At 42.8% G+C, this 20,702-nt stretch overlaps 1 protein-coding gene across 3 annotated transcripts; it reads right to left on the bottom strand.

Moving 5' to 3' along the window:
- Nucleotides 1-40: 40 nt before the first annotated feature.
- Nucleotides 41-19,118, bottom strand: LOC130190584 (myotubularin-related protein 7-like). Of its 3 annotated transcripts, none has more exons than XM_056410077.1 (8): nucleotides 14,486-14,624; nucleotides 13,889-14,014; nucleotides 10,359-10,521; nucleotides 10,058-10,215; nucleotides 4,880-5,008; nucleotides 885-1,019; nucleotides 589-721; nucleotides 41-417 (listed from the first exon to the last, which is right to left on the bottom strand). In XM_056410077.1, exons 1-8 carry the CDS (start codon nucleotides 14,492-14,494, stop codon nucleotides 224-226), a joined length of 1,047 nt encoding a protein of 348 aa, XP_056266052.1. In that variant the 5' UTR covers nucleotides 14,495-14,624; the 3' UTR covers nucleotides 41-223. The 3 variants fall into 3 exon arrangements, with proteins under 3 accessions (XP_056266052.1, XP_056266051.1, XP_056266053.1); XM_056410076.1 differs by lacking the exon at nucleotides 14,486-14,624 and adding an exon at nucleotides 18,857-19,118 and having other exon boundaries at nucleotides 42-417; XM_056410078.1 differs by lacking the exon at nucleotides 14,486-14,624 and adding an exon at nucleotides 18,857-19,118 and having other exon boundaries at nucleotides 354-417; nucleotides 548-721.
- Between the last annotated feature and the right edge of the window lie 1,584 nt (nucleotides 19,119-20,702).

Genomic DNA, 20,702 nt, shown 5'->3' with positions numbered 1-20,702 from the left:
ATATTGTATCTTAAAAATACAGTAAACACCTAATCATGCTTGCTCCCCATCTTTTAGTTTCGTGAAATGTGTGCTGCCTCAAGATAATTTGATTATGTTGTAACTATTTCCATAATAGCATGATGATTCAAATGAATCATCATGCTATTATGGAATTCTAGCTGTTCTTGACCAGAGCTAGAAAAGATCATCATTGGTTCTTTGTTGTATTTACACTTGGGCTTTATACGTTTTTACACAGGTTATAGAAATGTTTGTGGTTGTTGTGGGAGTGTGTCTGCTTGTGTATGTATGTCTGTGTACGCACCCTGGCTATGAAGAGCCCCGCATCCAGTATGGCTTTAATATGTTTGAGCCAACCAGAGTTCTCCAGACCATACAGAAAGTCAGTCATAGACGGAGATCTCATCTCACCCACTGGATGGAAGGGAGATAGAGAGACACACAGGGAAATGGGGAGAGATGCTATCAGAGAAACTCTATTGTATATAGTAATAGCAGATCTGTGTGATAACTTCAAAACAACTGTTTCCCATTTTATTCTCACTCTGCATCTTTATATAATTTGTTCTGGACACTCGCACACACCGTCAATGACTTTCTGCTGGCTACTTCTCATAACGTGGATGTTTTCAATGCCGATGAACTGTAGCTTGATGTTGGTGTAGTGGTCCTCGTTCTCATAGCCTTTACCTGCTGCTCGATTGGCCATGGCATTCAGCTGGACACACAACAAACACACACCCAAAAAGTACTGTATGTGAATATTCGCTCATAATATATATATATATATATGTATATATATATATATATATATAAAAATAGCTCTCCAGTATATTTATATTATTAACTTATAAGACTTGGAGTGTGGGGGGAGAAGATACCTTTGGCCTGGTGTCCACCACATAGATGTGGTCACTGCCAGGGTTGGACTTCATCACAACCTGCAGCATCATCTCATCCTCCTGACAGCGTCCACTGAAGCCGGACAGTGGCTGACTACACCGACACACTGCTGCCTGGATGAAAATTAATTATCAAATTTCTTTATCACATTAAACATTTTACGATTACAGATATTTCCATTTGCATGAGAAGAAAGGTTCAAAGTAGAAAAAAGTGCATGTTAATTCCAATTTATCAACATTTTGATGATCTGGATCAGTGGTCCCCAAACTACGGCCCGCGGGCCGAATCCGGCCCGCCTCCACATTTGGACCGGCCCCCTGAACAATACCAGAGACGCGTTCCGATTTTTTTTTTTTTTCACCCTGCCCGCTGCCGTTGAGATTGCAGTGAGACGCGGAGAAAATGTGAAGTGGTGCTCTTCTCAATAGAACATCTTTGATGGGACGTGTCGCGTCTCGGCCAATCAGCGTTCAGATGTCCACAGCGTTTGGGAAGTTAGGTTAGCTTGAATGTTAGTCCGCTACATCTGCTGCTGTCACGCTGCACGGTGTAGCGATACTAACAAAGTACCCGTACGTTTAAAAACGATGTGATTTAGCATATTTTTAGTATCGATACTTCATTAAAAGAGCGATGAGAGCGCACGCGCTGCTCCGTTAAATGCTGTCTGCACGCGCACCACTCAGCCGTGATGCGCGCGCACAGGTGAGCACACTCTCACTTCTCACTAGCACACCCCCCCCCCCACGTTATGTGGCCCTCTCAGGAAAAAGTTTGGGGACCCCTGATCTGGATAATAGATTAGATATTCCTTTATTAGTCCCACAGTGGGGACATTTCAAAATTAAAGCAGCGGTGCACATCAGCGCATTAATAGAAAATAAATATAAAACACAAAACACAATAACAATACAAAATACAAAATACTAATACTAAAAAAATACAAAATATACAGAGGAAAAATAAAATGCTGAGTTTGCCAGGATCTCCAGCGATCTACTGCAGTGTGTTGTGCAGCCTGACAGCAGCGGGAAGGAAGGACTTGTGGTTCCTGTCCTTCAGACACCGGGGATGAATCAGCCGGTGGCTGAAGGAGCTGTGCAGAGCTGCGAGAGTGTGCTGCATGGGGTGGGAGGTGTGGTTCATTAGGGATGAGAGCTTTGCCATCATCCTCCTGTGCCCCACCACCTCCACAGTATCCAGAGGACACCCCAGCACGCTGCTGGCCTTCTTTATCAGCTCGTTCAGCCTCTTCTTGTCAGCCGCTGCCATGCTGCTGCTCAAGAAGACCACTCCATTAAAAATGGCTGATGCCACCACAGAGTCAAAGAAGGTCTTCAGGAGTACTCTCTGTACTCCAAAGGACCTCAGTCTCCTCAGCAGAAAGTGTCTTCTCTGTCCCTTTTTAAAAAGTCCTGGTTCAGTTCTCTGTACTCCCTGTCATCGTCGGCAGAGATGAGGCCGACAATTGCAGTCGTTAGAGAACTTTTGCAGGTTGACGTTGTCAGAGTTGTGCTTGAAGTCCGAGGTGTAGATGGTGAAGAGGAATGGAGCCAGAACAGTTCCTTGTGGGGCCCCTGTGCTGCAGGAGACCCTGTCTGACTCACACCCCCATATCCTCACATACTGTGGATGGTTGGTGAGGTAGTCTAGGATCCATGCAGTGAGGTGGTGGTCCACCCCGCTCTGCACCAGCTTGTCCCTCAGAAGCAAAGACTGGTTGGTGGTGAAGACACTGGAGAAGTCGAAGAACATGACTCTCACAGTGCTTTCAGCCTTTTCCAGGTGAGAGAGGCATCGCTGCAGCAGGAAGATGGTGGCGTCATCCACCCCGATGCCAGGTTGATAGGAAAACTGAAGTGGGTCCAGGGATGAGCTCACCAGGGGGCGAAGATGGACAAGGACCAACCTCTCCAGGGTCTTCATCAGGTGGGATGTTAATGCCAACGGCCTGAAGTTGTTGAGGTCCTTGGGCCGCGGGGTCTTTGGTACTGGTACCACGCAGGAGGTCTTCCATAGCTGTGGCACTTTCCCCAGCCTCAAGCTCAAGTTCAAGATGTGCTCCACTATCCCGCACAGCTGGTCTGCGCAGGATTTGAGGAGCCTTAAACTGATGCCGTCTGGACCCGTGGCCTTCCTCATCTTGATCTTCCTCAGTTCCTTCCTCACCTGGATAAGGGACACTCTGAGAGGTGGGGTACTGTGAGATGTTGGAGTGGGGGTGGGTTGCTGGTTGTAGAGAGTACGAGAGGTGTGTTGGGGCGAAAGTTGAGGAGGGGGAGTAATCCACAAGGGGTGCAGATGATGGGGGTTGCAGCAGCAGGGAGGGATTGCGGGTCTGAGTGGACCGAGTGTGGGGGAGGGGGGTATGGCTGGTCAAATGTGTTGAAGAATAAGTTCAGCCCATTCACCCACTGTTGGTCCCGCACAGGCTGTTGGTTGGGCCCCTTGACATTTCCTTGAGGCCCTTCCAGACCCCATTGATGTCACTCTGCTGCAACTGGTCCTCCATCCTCTTCCTGTAGATATCTTTCCCCTCCCTGATCTTCATTCTCAGCTTCCTCTGAACAGTTCTCAAATTCTCCTTGTTACCCATCCTAAAGACCCTCTTCTTCTCCTTGAGGGGGGCCTTCATCTCCGGAGAGACCCAGGGTTTGCCATTTGAGAAGCACCTTACAGTCCTGGTGGGTACGGTGTTCTCAACACAGAAGTTGATATAGTCTGTGATGCAGTCAGTGAGACCGTCAATGTCCTCCCCATGGGCGTCACTGAATACCTCCCACACAGACTCAAAACAGTCCCTCAGAGCCTCCTCGGCTCACTCAGACCATCGTCTAACTGTGCGGGTCACAGCTGGCTGCTTCTATTCAAGGGTGGTCAGATCTGCCATGGGGAAAGAGAGGTGTTGATGAATATGCCTCCTTGGTGTTGGCATACGGGAGAACCAGTGTCTTATTGTCTTTGGTGTGGCATGTGACATACTGGGTGAAGGTGGGCAGAGTGGAGGACGGAGGGGCATGATTGAAGTCCCCAGAGAGAAGGAGGAGGGTATTGGGGTGTTGTGTCAACAGCCTGCTTGTCGCCGAGTGGATGACGTCACAGGCCGCTTCAGCGTTAGCAGAGGGCGGGACATACGCAGCTAGATGCTAGAATTCCCTTGGTAGATAGTTCGGCCACATGCCAATGTCCGTTGTGCAGGTCTGCTCCTTAACAGTGATGTGCCCAGAGTTACAGGCCTCCTCTCTTCCTCTTACCACTCTCTGTTGTCCTGTCCGCCCGTATGATGTGGAACCGGTCGAGTGAAGCGTGCGTGTCCGGAGTGAACTTCGTGAGCCAAGTCTCCGTGAACACCATGAGGCTACACTCCCGGTACTCGCTCTGATGGCGGGTCACTGCCGCCAGCTCGTCCATCTTATTGACGAGAGACCTCAGGACAGGTTTAAAACGTCTTTTCCTGGCCCGACGTTTCACCCCCGCACGGCATCCCCGTTTCCTTCTCCGCAGCTCACGGGGAACATCAGGTCGCACCTCGGGCAGCAGTGTCCCGAAAAGCCACCAGTTGGTCCCTTGAGTAAACAACATGGTCTCCATGGCTGCGTGCTGGGTCCACAGAAACGGTGGTGAAAATAGATAAAAACAGCAGACAGACCATGACGAGCTTGACGTGTCTAGCTATCATAGTCCACTGATTACTACGATAATCAATAGGGGAGAAAAACAAGTAGCAACAGAGTAACACAAAATAAAATAATATAAGAAAATCTTGAAGTGCGTGGGAGCTGCTGTGAAAGGCAGCCGCTCGTGCGGCGCCATGGCAACCAACCTATAAACTACAAGTCAACTCTTACTTAAAGGGTAACTTAACAGTTTAATCTTCCAAAAGATACACACACATGATTCTTCCTGTGTGTGTGTGTGTGTGTGTGTGTGTGTGTGTGTGTGTATGTATGTGTGTATGCATCACACTGACCAGTGTGTCCTGGTGGAAGTAGGACAGAGCAGGGAATCGCCCTCGACTCCTGAATCTTGAGCTGCCCACAAAGATCGCGGATGTGGCCAACTTTGGAACAAACAGCTGTGATGGGTATGTATCACAAACCTGAAAGAGGACAAACACCGATACGTGTGATACACATCAGAAACTGTTATTTCTAAACTATGTCTCTGTATGTTAAGAGATAATGCAGATGGCAGTCAAATATAATGTATGGATAAAGATAAAGCTGAATAGAAACATGTCACGCAGTGTTTGTAAGATCAATGTATTGTTAATTTCGATCTTTCCATGGCATTCGTTGACAATAACAAAATATTGCCAAAATTAATAATTAATGAAGTCCTTACTATACATTGTCTGAATAGTCACTCTTCTGCTTCATGTTTATTTTCACTCTACCGTTAATACAATTACCAGCATTTGAAACACTTTTTTTAGTTTATTTTTAAACTAATTAAACTTTTTTTTAAAAGGTCATATTAAACCAAGTATTGCTAATGTGCACTCTATATGCAGTACAGCAGCATCGTGAATATAATCTAATAAACTACAGTCAAATTGGTACACGGGAAGTCAGTGTGTCTATAATGTGAATTCTAGGTCATTGAATGCTTGTGCAATTTTCTGTTGTGGTCCCAGTAATATTTGTACTGAAGGAGCATAACAAAGGACATGGTTAAGCTACGATTGAGACAAAGGTCTGCACTGTGCTAAAAAGAATGCAGACATTGTTTAAAAACGTAACCATTTTAAAGTTTAGGACAACCTAACCAAAATTCCCTCCTTTTCTGCTTATCTGTCCCTCCTTGAGGTATGCTGTCCTCCTGTGTCTTTCAAGGTATACAAACAGCAATATAGGGATTTTTTTGTGAAAGTAATAACTTGTTTTTTTTAACCCTACAGCCTAATTGCACCTAAGAAATCACATAAATTACATTATTCTATCAGTCAAGATGTTATCCACACGGGCATATAGTCGCGTTAACTAAATCACTTTGCTCTTTACCTACCAGGGCACCTGTTTAATTTTTGGAGCTGCGCTAACTCTCCACCGACCAATGGTGTTACTCACTAAGTCAGGGACAGACTTTGGCGTTTATAGGGCTGTGCGGTGGTCCAGCTGTAAGCGTGTGTTTATAAGTTACTCCATGGTCTCACTCTGAGAGGGCTATTGTATCGCCTTCATGTTAGAGAACGTAGATAGCTGCTGATAAGCAGTCAGGAAGGCTCATACTATCTTATCTATGACCTTGTGAATGACCTGAATACTCTGGATACAAGGCAAATTCACTTCAAATAACAAAAGAACCATCAACGGAATATATTAGTATGAAAAATGCACAAATTCACTTCAACTCCATCGTGTTTTATGAAATATTTTTAATCTCTTACACCAGGGGTGTCAAACTCATTTTCACCGTGGGCCACATCAGCATCATGGCTGCCCTCAAAGGGCTGGTTGAACTGTAACACTATTTATGTATATAATGTATAATTGTAAATACTCCCGAGTCCCGAGCATATTTTTAAATAACTGTCTTTGCATTTGATTACTGTTTATTTGAGTGTAAACATATTGTACATGCATTTATATAAATGTAAAAATATATATGCAAATTTCTCTAATATTATAAAATATATCCATTTAATTATATTTATTATAACCCACATTACTGTATCAAAGATCAAATGCACGTTATTAATTAACTTTTTTTCAAAGCTGTTTTGTTACAGTTGAGAAGGACAATAACTATTACTAGCAGCTCACATAATAATTGTGAGCTGCTAAGAACATGTGTGACAGATGTGGTCTGGGGCAGTGGTTCTTAAATAGATTTAATGAAAAGATGGTGCAGTTTGAACCTGAGATAGTAAATAATAACACAAAAAGTGCATCTTAAGGACAAAACATACATAACTATTCAATAACAGTGCTTTCATGCACACACATAAAATAGAAAAGTCTAGTGAGAAGTAGTTTAAAAAGCCTAAAAAGATGTAACTTTATGGCTTACTCACTGAATATATTACAACCAACGCTGCACTAGTCAGGGTCTTGCGGAGCAGCTTTTATCCACAAACTCAAAATAAATTAAACGAAGTGTAATTAAGACATTAACTTTTCCTCTGATTAGGTAAATATTGAAAAACATGAAGTAGCACTCACTTCAACCCAAGTGTACCACTCATGGAGGAATTCATAATGGAGGAATTCATAATGGAAGAATTGGATTTTTTTTTTGCTGGATGTGATTAACGTGTCATTTCTGGCCGGCGTGTGAATGACGCGAGGCGAAAAACGCAAAAAATTACCTTCAAAATAAAAGCACACTAACACTCTTCCCATCATACCCTGAGCTCCAATGCAAAACACTTTGGGAACGCATACTGGAAACGCATCCAACTCAGAAGGGGTGGATCTCTAAAGTTTACAACCAGATCACAACTACAACGAATACCTTTTCTACAATCAAAACCAAATGGGAAAGTGAGTTGAATATGAACCTGACAGAGTGGGAAGGAGCACAGAAGAGGGTGAACACATCTACAGTACGTCCTGTGCCAGACTTGGTCTTATTCAGTTCAAAGTGGTCCATAGGATGCACTTGAGTAACAGCAGACTAGCTAAAATATTCCCAGACCGTGACGCAGGATGTAACCGTTGCGATTATCCTCAAGCAGATTTATTACATATGTTTTGGGCGTGTCCTAAACTTGGTCATTTCTGGTGCTATGTTTTTAATATTCTAACTATAGTTTTGGGGATCGAGGTAAAACCGTGCCCCCTACTAGCAATCTTTGGAATCCCAGCTAAACCCATCCTATATAGTATTAAAGACATGGATATTATTGCCACTCTTCTGTCACGTCGTAGAATACTTCTTGCTTGGAAATCTCAAAGTTCACCTTCCCAGTCTGCCTGGATTAAATGGGATGTTTTTCTTGAGTCTTGAAAAAATGGAATATGCACTTAGAGGCTGTAATGACAACTTTACCAAGAAATGGTGACCTTTCATGTCATATCTTTTTAATCTGCCAGTGTTGCCTACTTAATGAGACACATATTTTAATTTGTAGGCATGTATCTGGTCCTCTGTCCTTATCTGTCTGACTAACTGTAACTAAACCTAAATACTTAAATTTAGTTTTACAATAGTGTACTTGTAAGGTCCTGTTCTGTATTTACTGTGTCTACTCGGTGTCTTCTCTGTCTCCTGTCCTTGATTTGTGTCATTCCCTGCACCTGCCCTTAGCCACTCTCGTCTCGTTACTGTCTCATGTCGTACACCTGTTTCCAGGTCGTACATCTGTTTTCCCCCCTATATATTGTGCCACCCTTTCCCTTTGTCTGTTGCTGGATTGTTGTCTTTCTTCCGTCGTTCTGTCTTGTGTACATATTCCTGATTCTGCCTGTTTCGACCCTGTCTGTCTGCCCTGAACCCTAGTGATGGTGAGATGAAGCCTCATGAGGCATCGAACCACTTCAGCCAATTGGTTCGAGAAAGGGTTCATTTCTCGAAGCTTCATGTGCTCACGAAACCACTGACTGGCTAAGTGTATAATCATAGGCAGCTGAATCTGAACCACATAATGTGATGCATTGAATTTGTGTGTCTGTTATGGCTGTTGGGAATGACTATGAATTACAAAAATGTCTGACCAAATCATTTCTGTCCATAAATCATCACGTATGTGCATAATAAAATATTTTTTTGAATGTATTCTGTGTGTGTTAATGTTCCCAAAATGGTAGTATCATATGATATGGCAGGTTGTGTAATAATGTTATTCTGTCACTTTAGGAAAATGGCATGGGCTTAAGCAGGCAGAGGACAGTGAACGTGTGTGTGTGTAACTAGGAAGAGGGGACTGAATATGCTTGTGTAACTTGGACAGTGATGTACAGGACAGGGGACATTTTATTCATTTTTATTCAGAAATAACAGTTTCTCAACAGTTCCATCTTATCACCTATCCTTCTCTCCTCACTCTCCTAACTCTCCAAACTATCTCTCTCTCTAAACTCTCCAAACTCTCAACCAACAACCAGGCGCGTCTCTAGGATTTGGATACATCCGGGGCTTAGCCAGTGCGAGCGTTGTCGACGTGGGGGTTGGGGGGGGTGCTAGTGAGTTTTTCGAGCGAGAGTGTGCTCACCTGTGTGCGCGGATGTGTCGGCGCGTATCACGGCAGAGAGATGCGCGTTATGGGAGCGGTAGCCCAGAAGAGTGAAGCAGCGAAATGTGTAGACATAGAAATAGAAACACTCTCAGACAGAAGCTTGCTGTTACGTGCGCCTGCTGCCAGTCTGACTCCGCTGTTTTGGGTGAATGACGTCACGTGCGACCTGGAAGTGTTAACCACTTGTGTGCTAAATCATTTTTTTGTTTTTTGTTGTTGTTGAAATTAACATTCGGGGCTAATTAAAAAACATCCGGGGCTTTAGCCCCGGGTTTTTTAGCCTAGAGACGCCACTGCCAACAACCCACATTTTGAATGGAGCCTGAGGGGTTTATATTGCTGTCAAACCTCCCGGCAATATCTGAACCACTTCCCGAAGCAGTCACGTGGTACAGCCGGGCAGCGAGGCGTCGGACGTCATCATTTTTGGCTCCTCCCCTAAATGAAGCAAGCCTCGAAACGCGCTTTGAGGAAACGCCCCCTCCATGACTCGACACACGCTTCGAAGCGTCGGCACATCTCGTAACAACACTACTGAACCCTGATTTTCTGCCTGCCCATTTTTGGACTTTGTTGTTTCAAAAAAATAACTTTTGCCTCACTAAAGAGCGCCTTTTGTTATTCACGTTGAGCCCTGCCTGTTTCTCTGCGCATGAGCTCCTGCATCTCGCTACCCGTGACGTCGGGCGTGACAGTACTACGCAAACTGTGAAAGAATATGAAGTCCATGGGTGGGGTGGGTCTGTGGGTGGGTGTTTCATTACTCATTATTATTTAAAAAAATGTATTCTGTTTTGCCTTTGTTCTTTTTATTTATTTATTTTTCCTCTTTACAATTTTAATCTGATTGAAACACACACACACAAAACGAAAATACTTGTTATTTGATCACTGTAAATCATCTGTTTTGTTTATACCTAACACTAATTCCTACACGTTACGCAAAAGTAACAAATAAGACTCACTGACCCTGTATTCGTTGTTGGCCGCTGTAGCAACCCACAAGTTATTAGGAACTCCCATCCTCTTGAAGTCGGCCATGATGTCTATGAAGTTCCAGGACTCCTCTCTCTCTACTTTGTTCACATTGGGATTAAAGGACATGCAGAACAGCTCACTGTACTTTTCTGAGGGGAGAAGCAAAAAATCATGTTAAATCAGTAACCTAACATACTGTCAAAGCAGTACACTAACACACCCGTCATGACAAGTATTTCTGTGCATGAAATCACTCATTTAACCACTTGCATACATAAATACATGCACACACCTGGCCGTGACAATCTGACCAAGGAGGTGTGGATGTCCAAACAATCTCTCTCCTGCGGAATGAGGATTTGGAAGACCAGGAAGTCCTTACAACGCAGGATCAGCTGACTTCCTGCAGGGCTAGTGGGTGGCCTCTCCAAACTGCTCACCATACTGTGCAACACCTGAAACACATATGGACACACATCTGTACAATTATCCAACATAAAGAGGTGCACAATATGTTCTATATTAGGTCATTTTGTAAATAACTAATGGAAATATAAGTTAGTGATATCAGTCAGCACTATAAAAATAACAACAAGCTTTAACACAAGCTGTTTTGTGAGCTATATTACTCAGATAGTAATATGGGTTTTCTTCACAGGAAGGGAAGCTGTTTTGGAGAAGAAGAAGCATTAGTCATTGAAGCTAATTGGAATCTGTCTTCTTTGTTTCTGCTAATCTGGATGACACTGTTGCTGCCTGTTGGTGTGAACTGACACCCCTGGATGCCGGTTTTACCTCGTCAGGTCCAGGAAGCCAGAACAGTATCATCCACCACCTTCTGCAGAAGATTTAAAATGGGAAAGGAGGGCATCTTCTAAGTCTCTTAGGTCCCTCCAGTTGATCCAGAATGCTGCAGCTCGTGTACTCACTAAAACTAAGAAAAGAGATCACATCACTCCTGCATTAGCTGCTCTGCACTGGCTCCCTGTAAAATCAAGAATCACTTTTAAAATGCGTCTCTTAACTTACAAAGCCTTGATTGGTGATGCTCCATCATATCTTAAGGAGCTTGTAGTACCATATTGCCCTACTAGAGAGCTGCGCTCACTAAATGTGGGGCTACTTGTAGTTCCCAGAGTCTTAAAAAGTAGGATGGGAGCCAGAGCCTTCAGTTATCAAGCTCCTCTTTTATGGAACCAGCTTCCACCTTCAGTCCGGGAGGCTGAAGGTGGACTCTATGAGACGTCATAGATCCTATCTGCCTGATGGATCATCGAGGTCTGGATCGTGGAGTATTCCGACTACCAACTATGCCATGGCCCTGCTGAGACTCCGCCCACTCCTCTTCTCTACCTCCATCTGCCTGATGGATCGTGGAGGTCTGGATCGTGGAATATGCCTACTACCAACTATTCATACACTGTCATATTCATTGATTGTGTTACTTGTTACTGTGTTTTAATTTTTGTATAATGATTCATTCTGTACACATTACATCTGTTACACCTGTCCATCCTGGAGAGGGATCCTCCTCTGTTGCCCTCCTGAAGGTTTCTTAGGTTTTTTTCCGCTTGAAGGGTTGTTTGGGAGTTTTTCCTGATCTGATGTGAGGTTTTGGGACAGGGATGTCTATATGTACAGATTGTAAAGCACTCTGAGACAAATTTGTAATTTGTGAAAATGGGCTATACAAATAAACTGAATTGAAAAAACTGAATTGAATCTTTCCTTTCCGTTTCTAGAAACTCAGCACTTACATAATTCTTTAACACATATAAACATGCAAGATGAAGATTTTAGCCTGCTTAATTCAAATCGTACTGAAGCTCATCAACGGCTAGCTTCCTAGAGCCCTGTCATCAGAACAATTCTACCTTACAGTTTTTCACAGTTGTTAACACCCAAAAAGCGAAAATTTGGCACCATTTGCACAACCTTCTCTTCATGTACCAATCGTTCGACCCAATTTGGCACTACTTCACACTGCCTTATCTGCATTAGACTCTGATTTTCTTTGTTTACACTCTGATGTCAATTACACATCACCTTGTTGTCAAAACACAACACACAATGTTCAGTTGTTGCACACACTTCTCAAGTAAAATCTCAAAGCATCAACCTACAACACACAAATAGTCAAATCTCTAAACATTCAGGTCTGTTGAGCAATTTGCAATCAGGACTGCAGCATTAAAAGCTAGGATCCTGGCTGACCGTGCTATATTTAGAAATGTCCAGACTGTCAGCCTATCCACATTAGACCGCATCCTTCATAGGAATACTATGAGGATGAAACAAGTGTACAGGGTCCCATTTGAACGGAACACAGACCGTATCAAGGAGTTACGGCGAGAGTTTGTGCTTGTAAGCATACATTCAGCACAGACACATGCATGTACCTGTAATTCAATATTGTGCCTTCTCTACAGTGTCTCACTGTAGCCCACTGTGTTGACCTCTCTGTGTCCATACTGTAACTTGCATTCTCATGCTCTGTGTGTCAGCGGATCCAGGAACACGACACAGCAAATGTACTTTACCAGTACATCTTTATTGATGAGGTGGGTTTCAACCTGGTAAAGAGGAGGCGAAGGGGCAGAAATGTCATTGGCCAGCGGGCCATTGTTGAGGTCCCCGGCCAGCGTGGTGGGAACATCACGATGTGTGCTGCGATGAATCAACATGGGATCTTGCACCGTCATGCCCACCTAGGGGCCTATAACACCGCCCGTCTCCTCGTCTTCCTAGATGGCCTGCATGACCTGCTGGTACCACCTGGCCAAATAGATGACCAACAGCGGGTCGATCATGTTGTCATCTGGGACAATGTGAGTTTCCACCGGGCTGCTCAAGTGCGCGAGTGGTTCCAGGACCACCCACATTTTTCCGTTCTGTACCTTACACCTTATTCACCCTTCCTGAATTCTATTGAGGAATTCTTTTCAGCTTGGAGGTAGAAGGTATACGAACGGAACCCACAGGACCAGGTCCCAATGCTCCAGGCCGCATGGAGGAGGCTTGCGGCGACGTGACTGTCGAGGCCTGTCAGGGCTTCATGCGTCACTCGAGGCGATTCTTCCAACGCTGCTTGGACAGGGATAACATTGCCTGCGATGTAGATGAGGCCCTCTGGCCAGACAGGAACCTGAGGCGTGATGCCTAATTACTGGAATTTCTGTGTTCTGTGAATTGGGAGGGGGGGTTGAGCAGGCCGGTTTACAGTACTGTACTGTTGTCTCTGTGTACCAGAATAAACTTTTTTTTGCTGCATATTTGTGTGCTGTTTTAAGTTTGACTATGAAAAAAGTAGGCCTACACTGAGACATTTTACAAAAGGAGAAATGGCTCATTCTCCAGAGTCATTGTCATTCATATGGTGTGTTCCATTTCGATGATTGTGTTTTCAATTTTGCCCTTCTGTGTGCTGTAAATGCTTGGTAGTGTGCATCAAATGCTTAGTTGTGTGTACTCAATGAATGTATGTGTGTGTCTTTTGAAAAAATGGCTGTGTGTACCAAATGAAAAAACGAGTTCCATTTTGTGAACAGTTAAGAGATTTGATGGCAAAGAGTCATCTTGCAAAGGGAGTGTCAGATTTAGCATTTTGTGTGTGAGGTTTTCAGTTTTCTGTGTGCAGTTTTGAGAAAGCCGTTATTGTTTTGAAAAACGTGTGTTAACAATTGTGAAAAACTGTAATAATACAGAAGAGGAGGAGCTGTAGAATAACATATTTTAGTTGCAAGGGTGTGTCACTGATCATTTCATATATTTATTTATTACGGTAGCACTCGTGACAGGTGCAGCTTCCTGCTTTCAGCTTACCCATGTCTCCTTGCGTGTGTCAGGGTTGTTTTCTACAAAGATGGTGTGTGTGGCAGAAAGGTAGAGAGTCCCGGTGCTGGCCTTTCTCTGTCCTGACGACCGGTCGAGGAGACGCACATTTTCCACCTACAAGAGGCACACATTTTTTTAGATGGAAATTTACACGGATTAAATATGACAGAGTTAGAAAATATGTCTATTCACTCACCAAGACACACACACACACACGCACACACACTCACGCGCACACACACGTGAACACAACAAGCATTATCTAATTGTAGTAACTGCTAACATGATTCAACAGATTTCAATGAGCTCAAATTAAACTGTCTGAATCAAGGTCATTCAGTAAGAGTTTACACCAGTTGTGAGAATGTGTTACTGTAATCGCTGATCAGGTAAGGCAGAATATAATTACACATTCATATTCCATAAGTAATAAGAAAAACGTTGGCAACAGTAGCACCATGAACATCATTATAGCCATTTGCTAGAGCTAGTTGCGTTAGGGATTCAATGGAATTTAGGATTCGCAAAGGGAAATCAAACAAGGTGACACTGTCTGGACACACTGTGTTTTCCAATGTAACCTACTGCTAGCATGGTGTCCGTTGTGCGGTATTAACTGGTTTTTGAATTAACTGGTTTTTGAATTAACTGGTTTTGGTACGCGTGCATGAGGCAGATGTGCCGTAGGAGTGGCCTCGAGTTGCCTCTCAGGACAGTAGGGGCGAGATCCCCCTAGCGACGCTGGCACTCAGTGGCACCTCAGTGGCAAGTCTGTGGCAAGTGCCGCTCGGTGCCAGTACTCAGCGACAACTCACTGGCACCTCACTGGCACCTCACTGGCACCTCACTGGCAAGTCTGTGGCAAGTGCCACAGACTTGCATAGATAATGTATTTTTTTAGACTTACTTAAAATATGCAATACGATATTGCTGTACAATACTGCTGTACTATATTGAATATTGTTTTGCTACTACTACGTTTCACTTCGTAATATATAACACTTATATACCATGATATGTATAATGTACCCGCCTTTCTTTAATAATAATAAATATATAACTTTTTTTTTTACCATGTCATACTGTTATACCTCCATGAAATTCTCCTTTGAGGAGATGCCACTGTTAGTCTAAAGTTTAAGCACTGGCACTCAGTGACACTTGCCGGCACTTGCCAGCAGTTGCCAGCAGTTGCCAGCAGATGCCACTACTAGTCAAAAAGTGCCACTACTAGTTAAAAAGTGCCACTACTAGTAAAGTGCCACTACTAGTCAAAAAGTGCCAGCAGACGGAGGTCGGCCGCAGTGACGAGTCTGCGATTTAGTGACAAGCTTCACTGAAGTGCCCGGACAGCGGAAGAAATCACTTTCATGATCACAGAATGGAGGAGCTGCGGTTTAGCTAGATAGATAGATAGCTAAAATAGCTAGATACACAGATGGATGTGTGTATATATATATATAAAGACACTAATTAATATATATATATATATTAATTAGTGTCTTTGTAGACACTACTGACAATATGCAATAAGATAGTGCTGTACATTACTGCTGTACTATATTTAATATTGTTTTGCTACTACTACGTTTCACCGTAATCTATTACACTTATATACCATGATATTGTAACGTCTCGGACGTTATGGCACTGATGACACGGAGACGGACGACGTTATTAATCCTCCCTTTATTGGGCATCCACCAACACATACAGCGTGTTCCTCTCAGCTTAGCAGGTCGAAAGTCAACAACAACGGTTCCCGTCAACCACCCGTAACTCCGTTTTCCGACAGGTTAACCCCGCCTCCCTCTACTCCGCCAATCACAGGCACGCCCCCTCGACCAGCATGCACGGTGCCACACTTTGATTGACAGCCACTTCACAGGGTCGCTACAATATATTACGAAGTGAAACGTAGTAGAAGCAAAACAATATTAAATATAGTACAGCAGTAATGTACAGCACTATCGCATATTGTAAGTAAGTGTCTACAAAAAGACACTATATATATATATATATATCCATCTGTGTATCTAGCTATTTTAGCTATCTATCTATCTATCTATCTATCTAGCTAAACCGCAGCTCCTCCATTCTGTGATCATGAAAGTGATTTCTTCCGCTGTCCGGGCACTTCAGTGAAGCTTGTCACTAAATCGTCAGACTCGTCACCGCCGACCCTCCGTCTGCTGGCACTTTTGACTAGTAGTGGCACTTTTTAACTAGTAGTGGCACTTTTTGACTAGTAGTGGCATCTGCTGGCAACTGCTGGCAACTGCTGGCAACTGATGGCAAGTGCCGGCAAGTGTCACTGAGTGCCAGTGCTTAAACTTTAGACTAACAGTGGCATCTCCTCAAAGGAGAATTTCATGGAGGTATAACAGTATGACATGGTAAAAAATAATTATATATTTTTATTATTAAAGAAAGGCGGGTACATTATACATATCATGGTATATAAGTGTTATATATTACGAAGTGAAACGTAGTAGTAGCAAAACAATATTCAATATAGTACAGCAGTATTGTACAGCAATATCGTATTGCATATTTTAAGTAAGTCTAAAAAAATACATTATCTATGCAAGTCTGTGGCACTTGCCACAGACTTGCCAGTGAGGTGCCAGTGAGGTGCCAGTGAGTTGCCAGTGAGTTGCCAGTGAGGTGCCACTGAGGTGCCAGTGAGGTGCCAGTGAGGTGCCAGTGAGTTGTCGGTGCCAGTGATTGCACTCGCCCTCTCTCTCTCAGGACCCGTCTCGACTAACTAGGAAATGCACATTTCCATCGCTTAGCCTCTCTGTCACGTTCTTTTTATGTAACGCTAATGTCTTAAAGACTAAACACGGATGACTTTGCTGTAAAATGTGATACCTGTTCGGGAGGCTGTAGTTGAGACGCCGAGGACACGGAGCGAGGACAAAGTAGGTGACTCTGCTGGTGCCTGTTCAATATACGACTAACTTCAATAAATACTTGACAAAATGCTCTTGTTGTCAGTCTGATATTTATGTTATACGTCGTTATCTGACGTCAAGTCGATGTGAGACCAGTTTACTCTTCATACAGTGTGTAATGAAGCATGTAGCCCGTTGTTTACACCCAGCTCGCCCACCGCTGTCAACTGGGAAACTGTGATCGACTCAGATTAAGTTGTGATACCACAACAAGACTTTGTGCTGTCTTCACATCTCTTATGTTTTATATTCGAGACTACGGATCAACATATATCCTCGTAACTATACTCTACCCTGTGCAGCACTCACTGTCCAGATTAAACATGACTGTTACCTGTTGTTTTGTTACGATAAGGACACACATAACTACACACAGGAGTGAGCGTGTCTTTTGACACATGACGAGCAGCTTGCTCCAGCCTTCATTTAGGATTTCGACGGCATAAACGAAACGTTTTCCACCTTCATGACTAACATATCACTTGTTCACTGGTGATAAAAAAATATCTAAACCGACAATACAAAAATAATATAAACACGGATTTCTCAAAGAATCGAACAGCCGACTTGTGCACCTGCTGTTCTGTTCGCTTGTGAACTACCATTGAGCTATAGGGTATTTCACCCGATAACCCGATTTACATTACAATGTACTTTACAATAACAAAAACTGACTTTGAGCAAATTAAGTAAGTAATATAGTAACTTTGGAAGACATTCATATTTATATAATATATTCTAACACCGACTGCCTTTTCTTCTAACATCATAGACCCACCTAACTCAAATACGTGATTGCATAGGCAACAGCCGCTTTGTGCATTAAAGTTGATGCGACAATAGGAAACGCAGTTACTGATGATCACTATGAGTGATTTATCTATTCATCTAAAACTTAAACTGACTGTAATCAACCCATATTCCTCTATAGCTCAATGGTAGTTGGGATGCAAGTTAGGAGGCCCTGTGGTCGCAGATGATCGCAGGTTCGATTCTTGGCGTTAATCTTAATCCATTTTTTAATTTTGTATCGCCAGTGAACAAGTGATATGTTCGTCATGAAGGTGGAAAACGTTTCGTTAATGCCGTCGAAATCCTAAATGAAGGCTGGAGCAAGCTGCTCCCCCGTCATGTGTCAAAAGACACGCTCACTCCTGTGTGTAGTTATGTGTGTCCTTATCGTAACAAAACAACAGGTAACAGTCATGCTTAATCTGGACAGTGAGTGCTGCACAGGGTAGAGTATAGTTACGAGGATATATGTTGATCCGTAGTCTCGAATATAAAACATAAGAGATGTGAAGACAGCACAAAGTCTTGTTGTGGTATCACAACTTAATCTGAGTCGATCACAGTTTCCCAGCTGACAGCGGTGGGCGAGCTGGGTGTAAACAACAGGCTACATGCTTCATTACACACTGTATTAAGAGTAAACTGGTCTCACATCGACTTGACGTCAGATAACGACGTATAACATAAATATCAGACTGACAACAAGAGCATTTTGTCAAGTATTTATTGAAGTTAGTCCTATATTGAACAGGCACCAGCAGAGTCACCTACTTTGTCCTCGCTCCGTGTCCTCGGCGTCTCAACTACAGCCTCCCGAACAGGTATCACATTTTACAGCAAAGTCATCCGTGTTTAGTCTTTAAAACATTAGCGTTACATAACAAGAACGTGACAGAGAGGCTAAGCGATGGAAATGTGCATTTCCTAGTTAGTCAGACGGGTCCTGGGGCAACTCGAGGCCACTCCTACGGCACATCTGCCTCATGCACGCGTACCAAAACCAGTTAATTCAAAAACCAGTTAATACCGCACACCGTCATAGATGCAGACGAGATGGAAAGATGGATGGAGATAGAGGGGGAAGAAGGACCTAGCGTGGAAGAACACGCTAAACGAAAGGGCACAGCGGTAACGCTAAATAAACACAGACGGAAGACAGAACGAGCTATGGTTAAGTCACTGGTGTTGAAATGCCGAGTGTTGTTACCTTTGGCGTCCGGATGTGCTCCATCACCGACAACCAAAATGGTGGAGATAGAGATAAAGTGTCCCGACGTGTTTTAGTTTTTTTTCAATCAGCAGTTAGCGTTATATTCCCACATTTACGTCGACAAATGAGGCGTATACTATGTGACTGCCCTGGAGTATTTCGTATGATTTTTGCCCCCTGTATCCCGGGTTTTCTGGTAAACTGGAAGGAAAGAGATTCTATACTAGCGTTACCACTGTCCGTTGGTAACGGTACCCAGGCTTAGATGTAGGGACGCTGATGGCAGCTGGATTACTGTGTATACTGCAGGTTCATCATGATAAAATGAAAGACCTATTCCTTTCAAAATAAAATTCAGCACGCTAGTGTTTGGAGCAATTAAAGTTCCTAAGCAGCATTCCATCTCATATACTGAATAGTGTTTCGGCAAACTCTGTTTGCACAATATATGGCCTACCATAGATTGTATTATTTTGCGAGAAAATATCTTCCAATGTGTTTAATACTTGATGTCTCGTATCAATTCAAAATAGGTACTTTATTTTGAAAATAACGAGTGAGCTTTAAATCATTCATTGTTGCAAACTTGATACTGGTTTGATACTGGCTCACAGCTCGTGCCATGAGCGTGTTTGAATACACAAATCGCCCATTAGTGTCATTGAGCGCACGTACAATCTTGCAAAACGTGTAATTACATATTTGTTGTGTTTTTATTCTTCTATATCTCGATCTTTTATATCTCAGTAGTATAATGTAGTTAGCTATCCATGAATGAGGAGTTTATTCTGAGTGATTTTAACATTACATTTGTACAACCTTAGAAAACTCTTGGATAAACTTTGTTTACAGTTCTATTTTGAAGTTTGGTGTCATGTTGGTACTCCCTTTTTGAGTCTTTTGAATCTTTGTCAATGTGCATCTAGTCTAAATCAAGTTTATTGTTGTCTACTTGGCTCAGTATCAGAGTACGCTAACTTGTCAAGTGTGTTGAGTCAGACACAGCAAATGAAGGTCACATTGCGGAGGGGCATGCTCTGTTTACATATATATATACATATCACTGATTCTTGAGATAAGGGACAATACATGTCCTCCACTGAAATGCAAAGCTTGGCTTAAAAATCCAGATATAAGTTAATTGAAATAGACTTTAAAAGCTCAACATGAAAGACTTAACTACACCAATGTACTTAGTTTTGTCTATATTTATATATTTTCATAGCAATTTGACCAAGTGCAAGCATTGCCCTAGAAAGTACATGCAAATTAAGTCCTCTGCAAGAGGTCACAGGTTCTAATTGCAAAGAAAAGTCATTAAAAATGTAATAAATACATAAATATCATTATGAAATGAATTGCATGGCTTTATAAAATGTAACCGAATACATAAAGCAAAATACCCATCAAATTATACAGTAAAAATTGCCGCTCAAAGTAGTGTTCTCAGTTCATGTCAACTCCGTCAGATTTTCTTTAAATTAAATTAGGCATATTATGGTCTGAGCTATAACCCTGAGGACCCCTTTTACATGCTTCTTCTCTTGATGGATGCAGCAGTACAGCACATGGTCTCGTAAGTTTAACATTTCTATATATTTTTAGCAAACAAAGTTGATATAACTGTCGTCACAGGTTTTGTATGTCAACTTTGTGATCCAAGAATGATTATTTTAAATAATAATTGTGAAATAAATGGAGGTGTTTTTGGTGAGTTTATGGGCGTCTGACGGAGTTGAAAAATGCTCCAAAAACCTCATTATTTGATGCATAATAAACACAGAATTTGTTTATGATTTAATATTGGCATAATACTTATACAAAACTGACTGACTGGCAAAAA

The sequence above is a fragment of the Pseudoliparis swirei genome, chromosome 24, assembly GCF_029220125.1.
Source record: "Pseudoliparis swirei isolate HS2019 ecotype Mariana Trench chromosome 24, NWPU_hadal_v1, whole genome shotgun sequence".
NCBI classification, from domain to species: domain Eukaryota; kingdom Metazoa; phylum Chordata; class Actinopteri; order Perciformes; family Liparidae; genus Pseudoliparis; species Pseudoliparis swirei.
Note: the sequence above shows the minus strand (reverse complement) of the source record. Positions and strands in the feature narration are given on the sequence as shown.

Excerpts from the sequence above, each read along its gene's own strand:
- LOC130190584 (XM_056410076.1), bottom strand. The coding sequence starts at position 18,880 with ATGGAGCACATCCGGACGCCAAAG. Across the intron at positions 14,015-18,856 it reads AGCACATCCGGACGCCAAAG|GTGGAAAATGTGCGTCTCCT; the intron begins GTAACAACACTC and ends TGCCTCTTGTAG. Across the intron at positions 5,009-10,057 it reads CGGCCAACAACGAATACAGG|GTTTGTGATACATACCCATC; the intron begins GTCAGTGAGTCT and ends GTCCTCTTTCAG.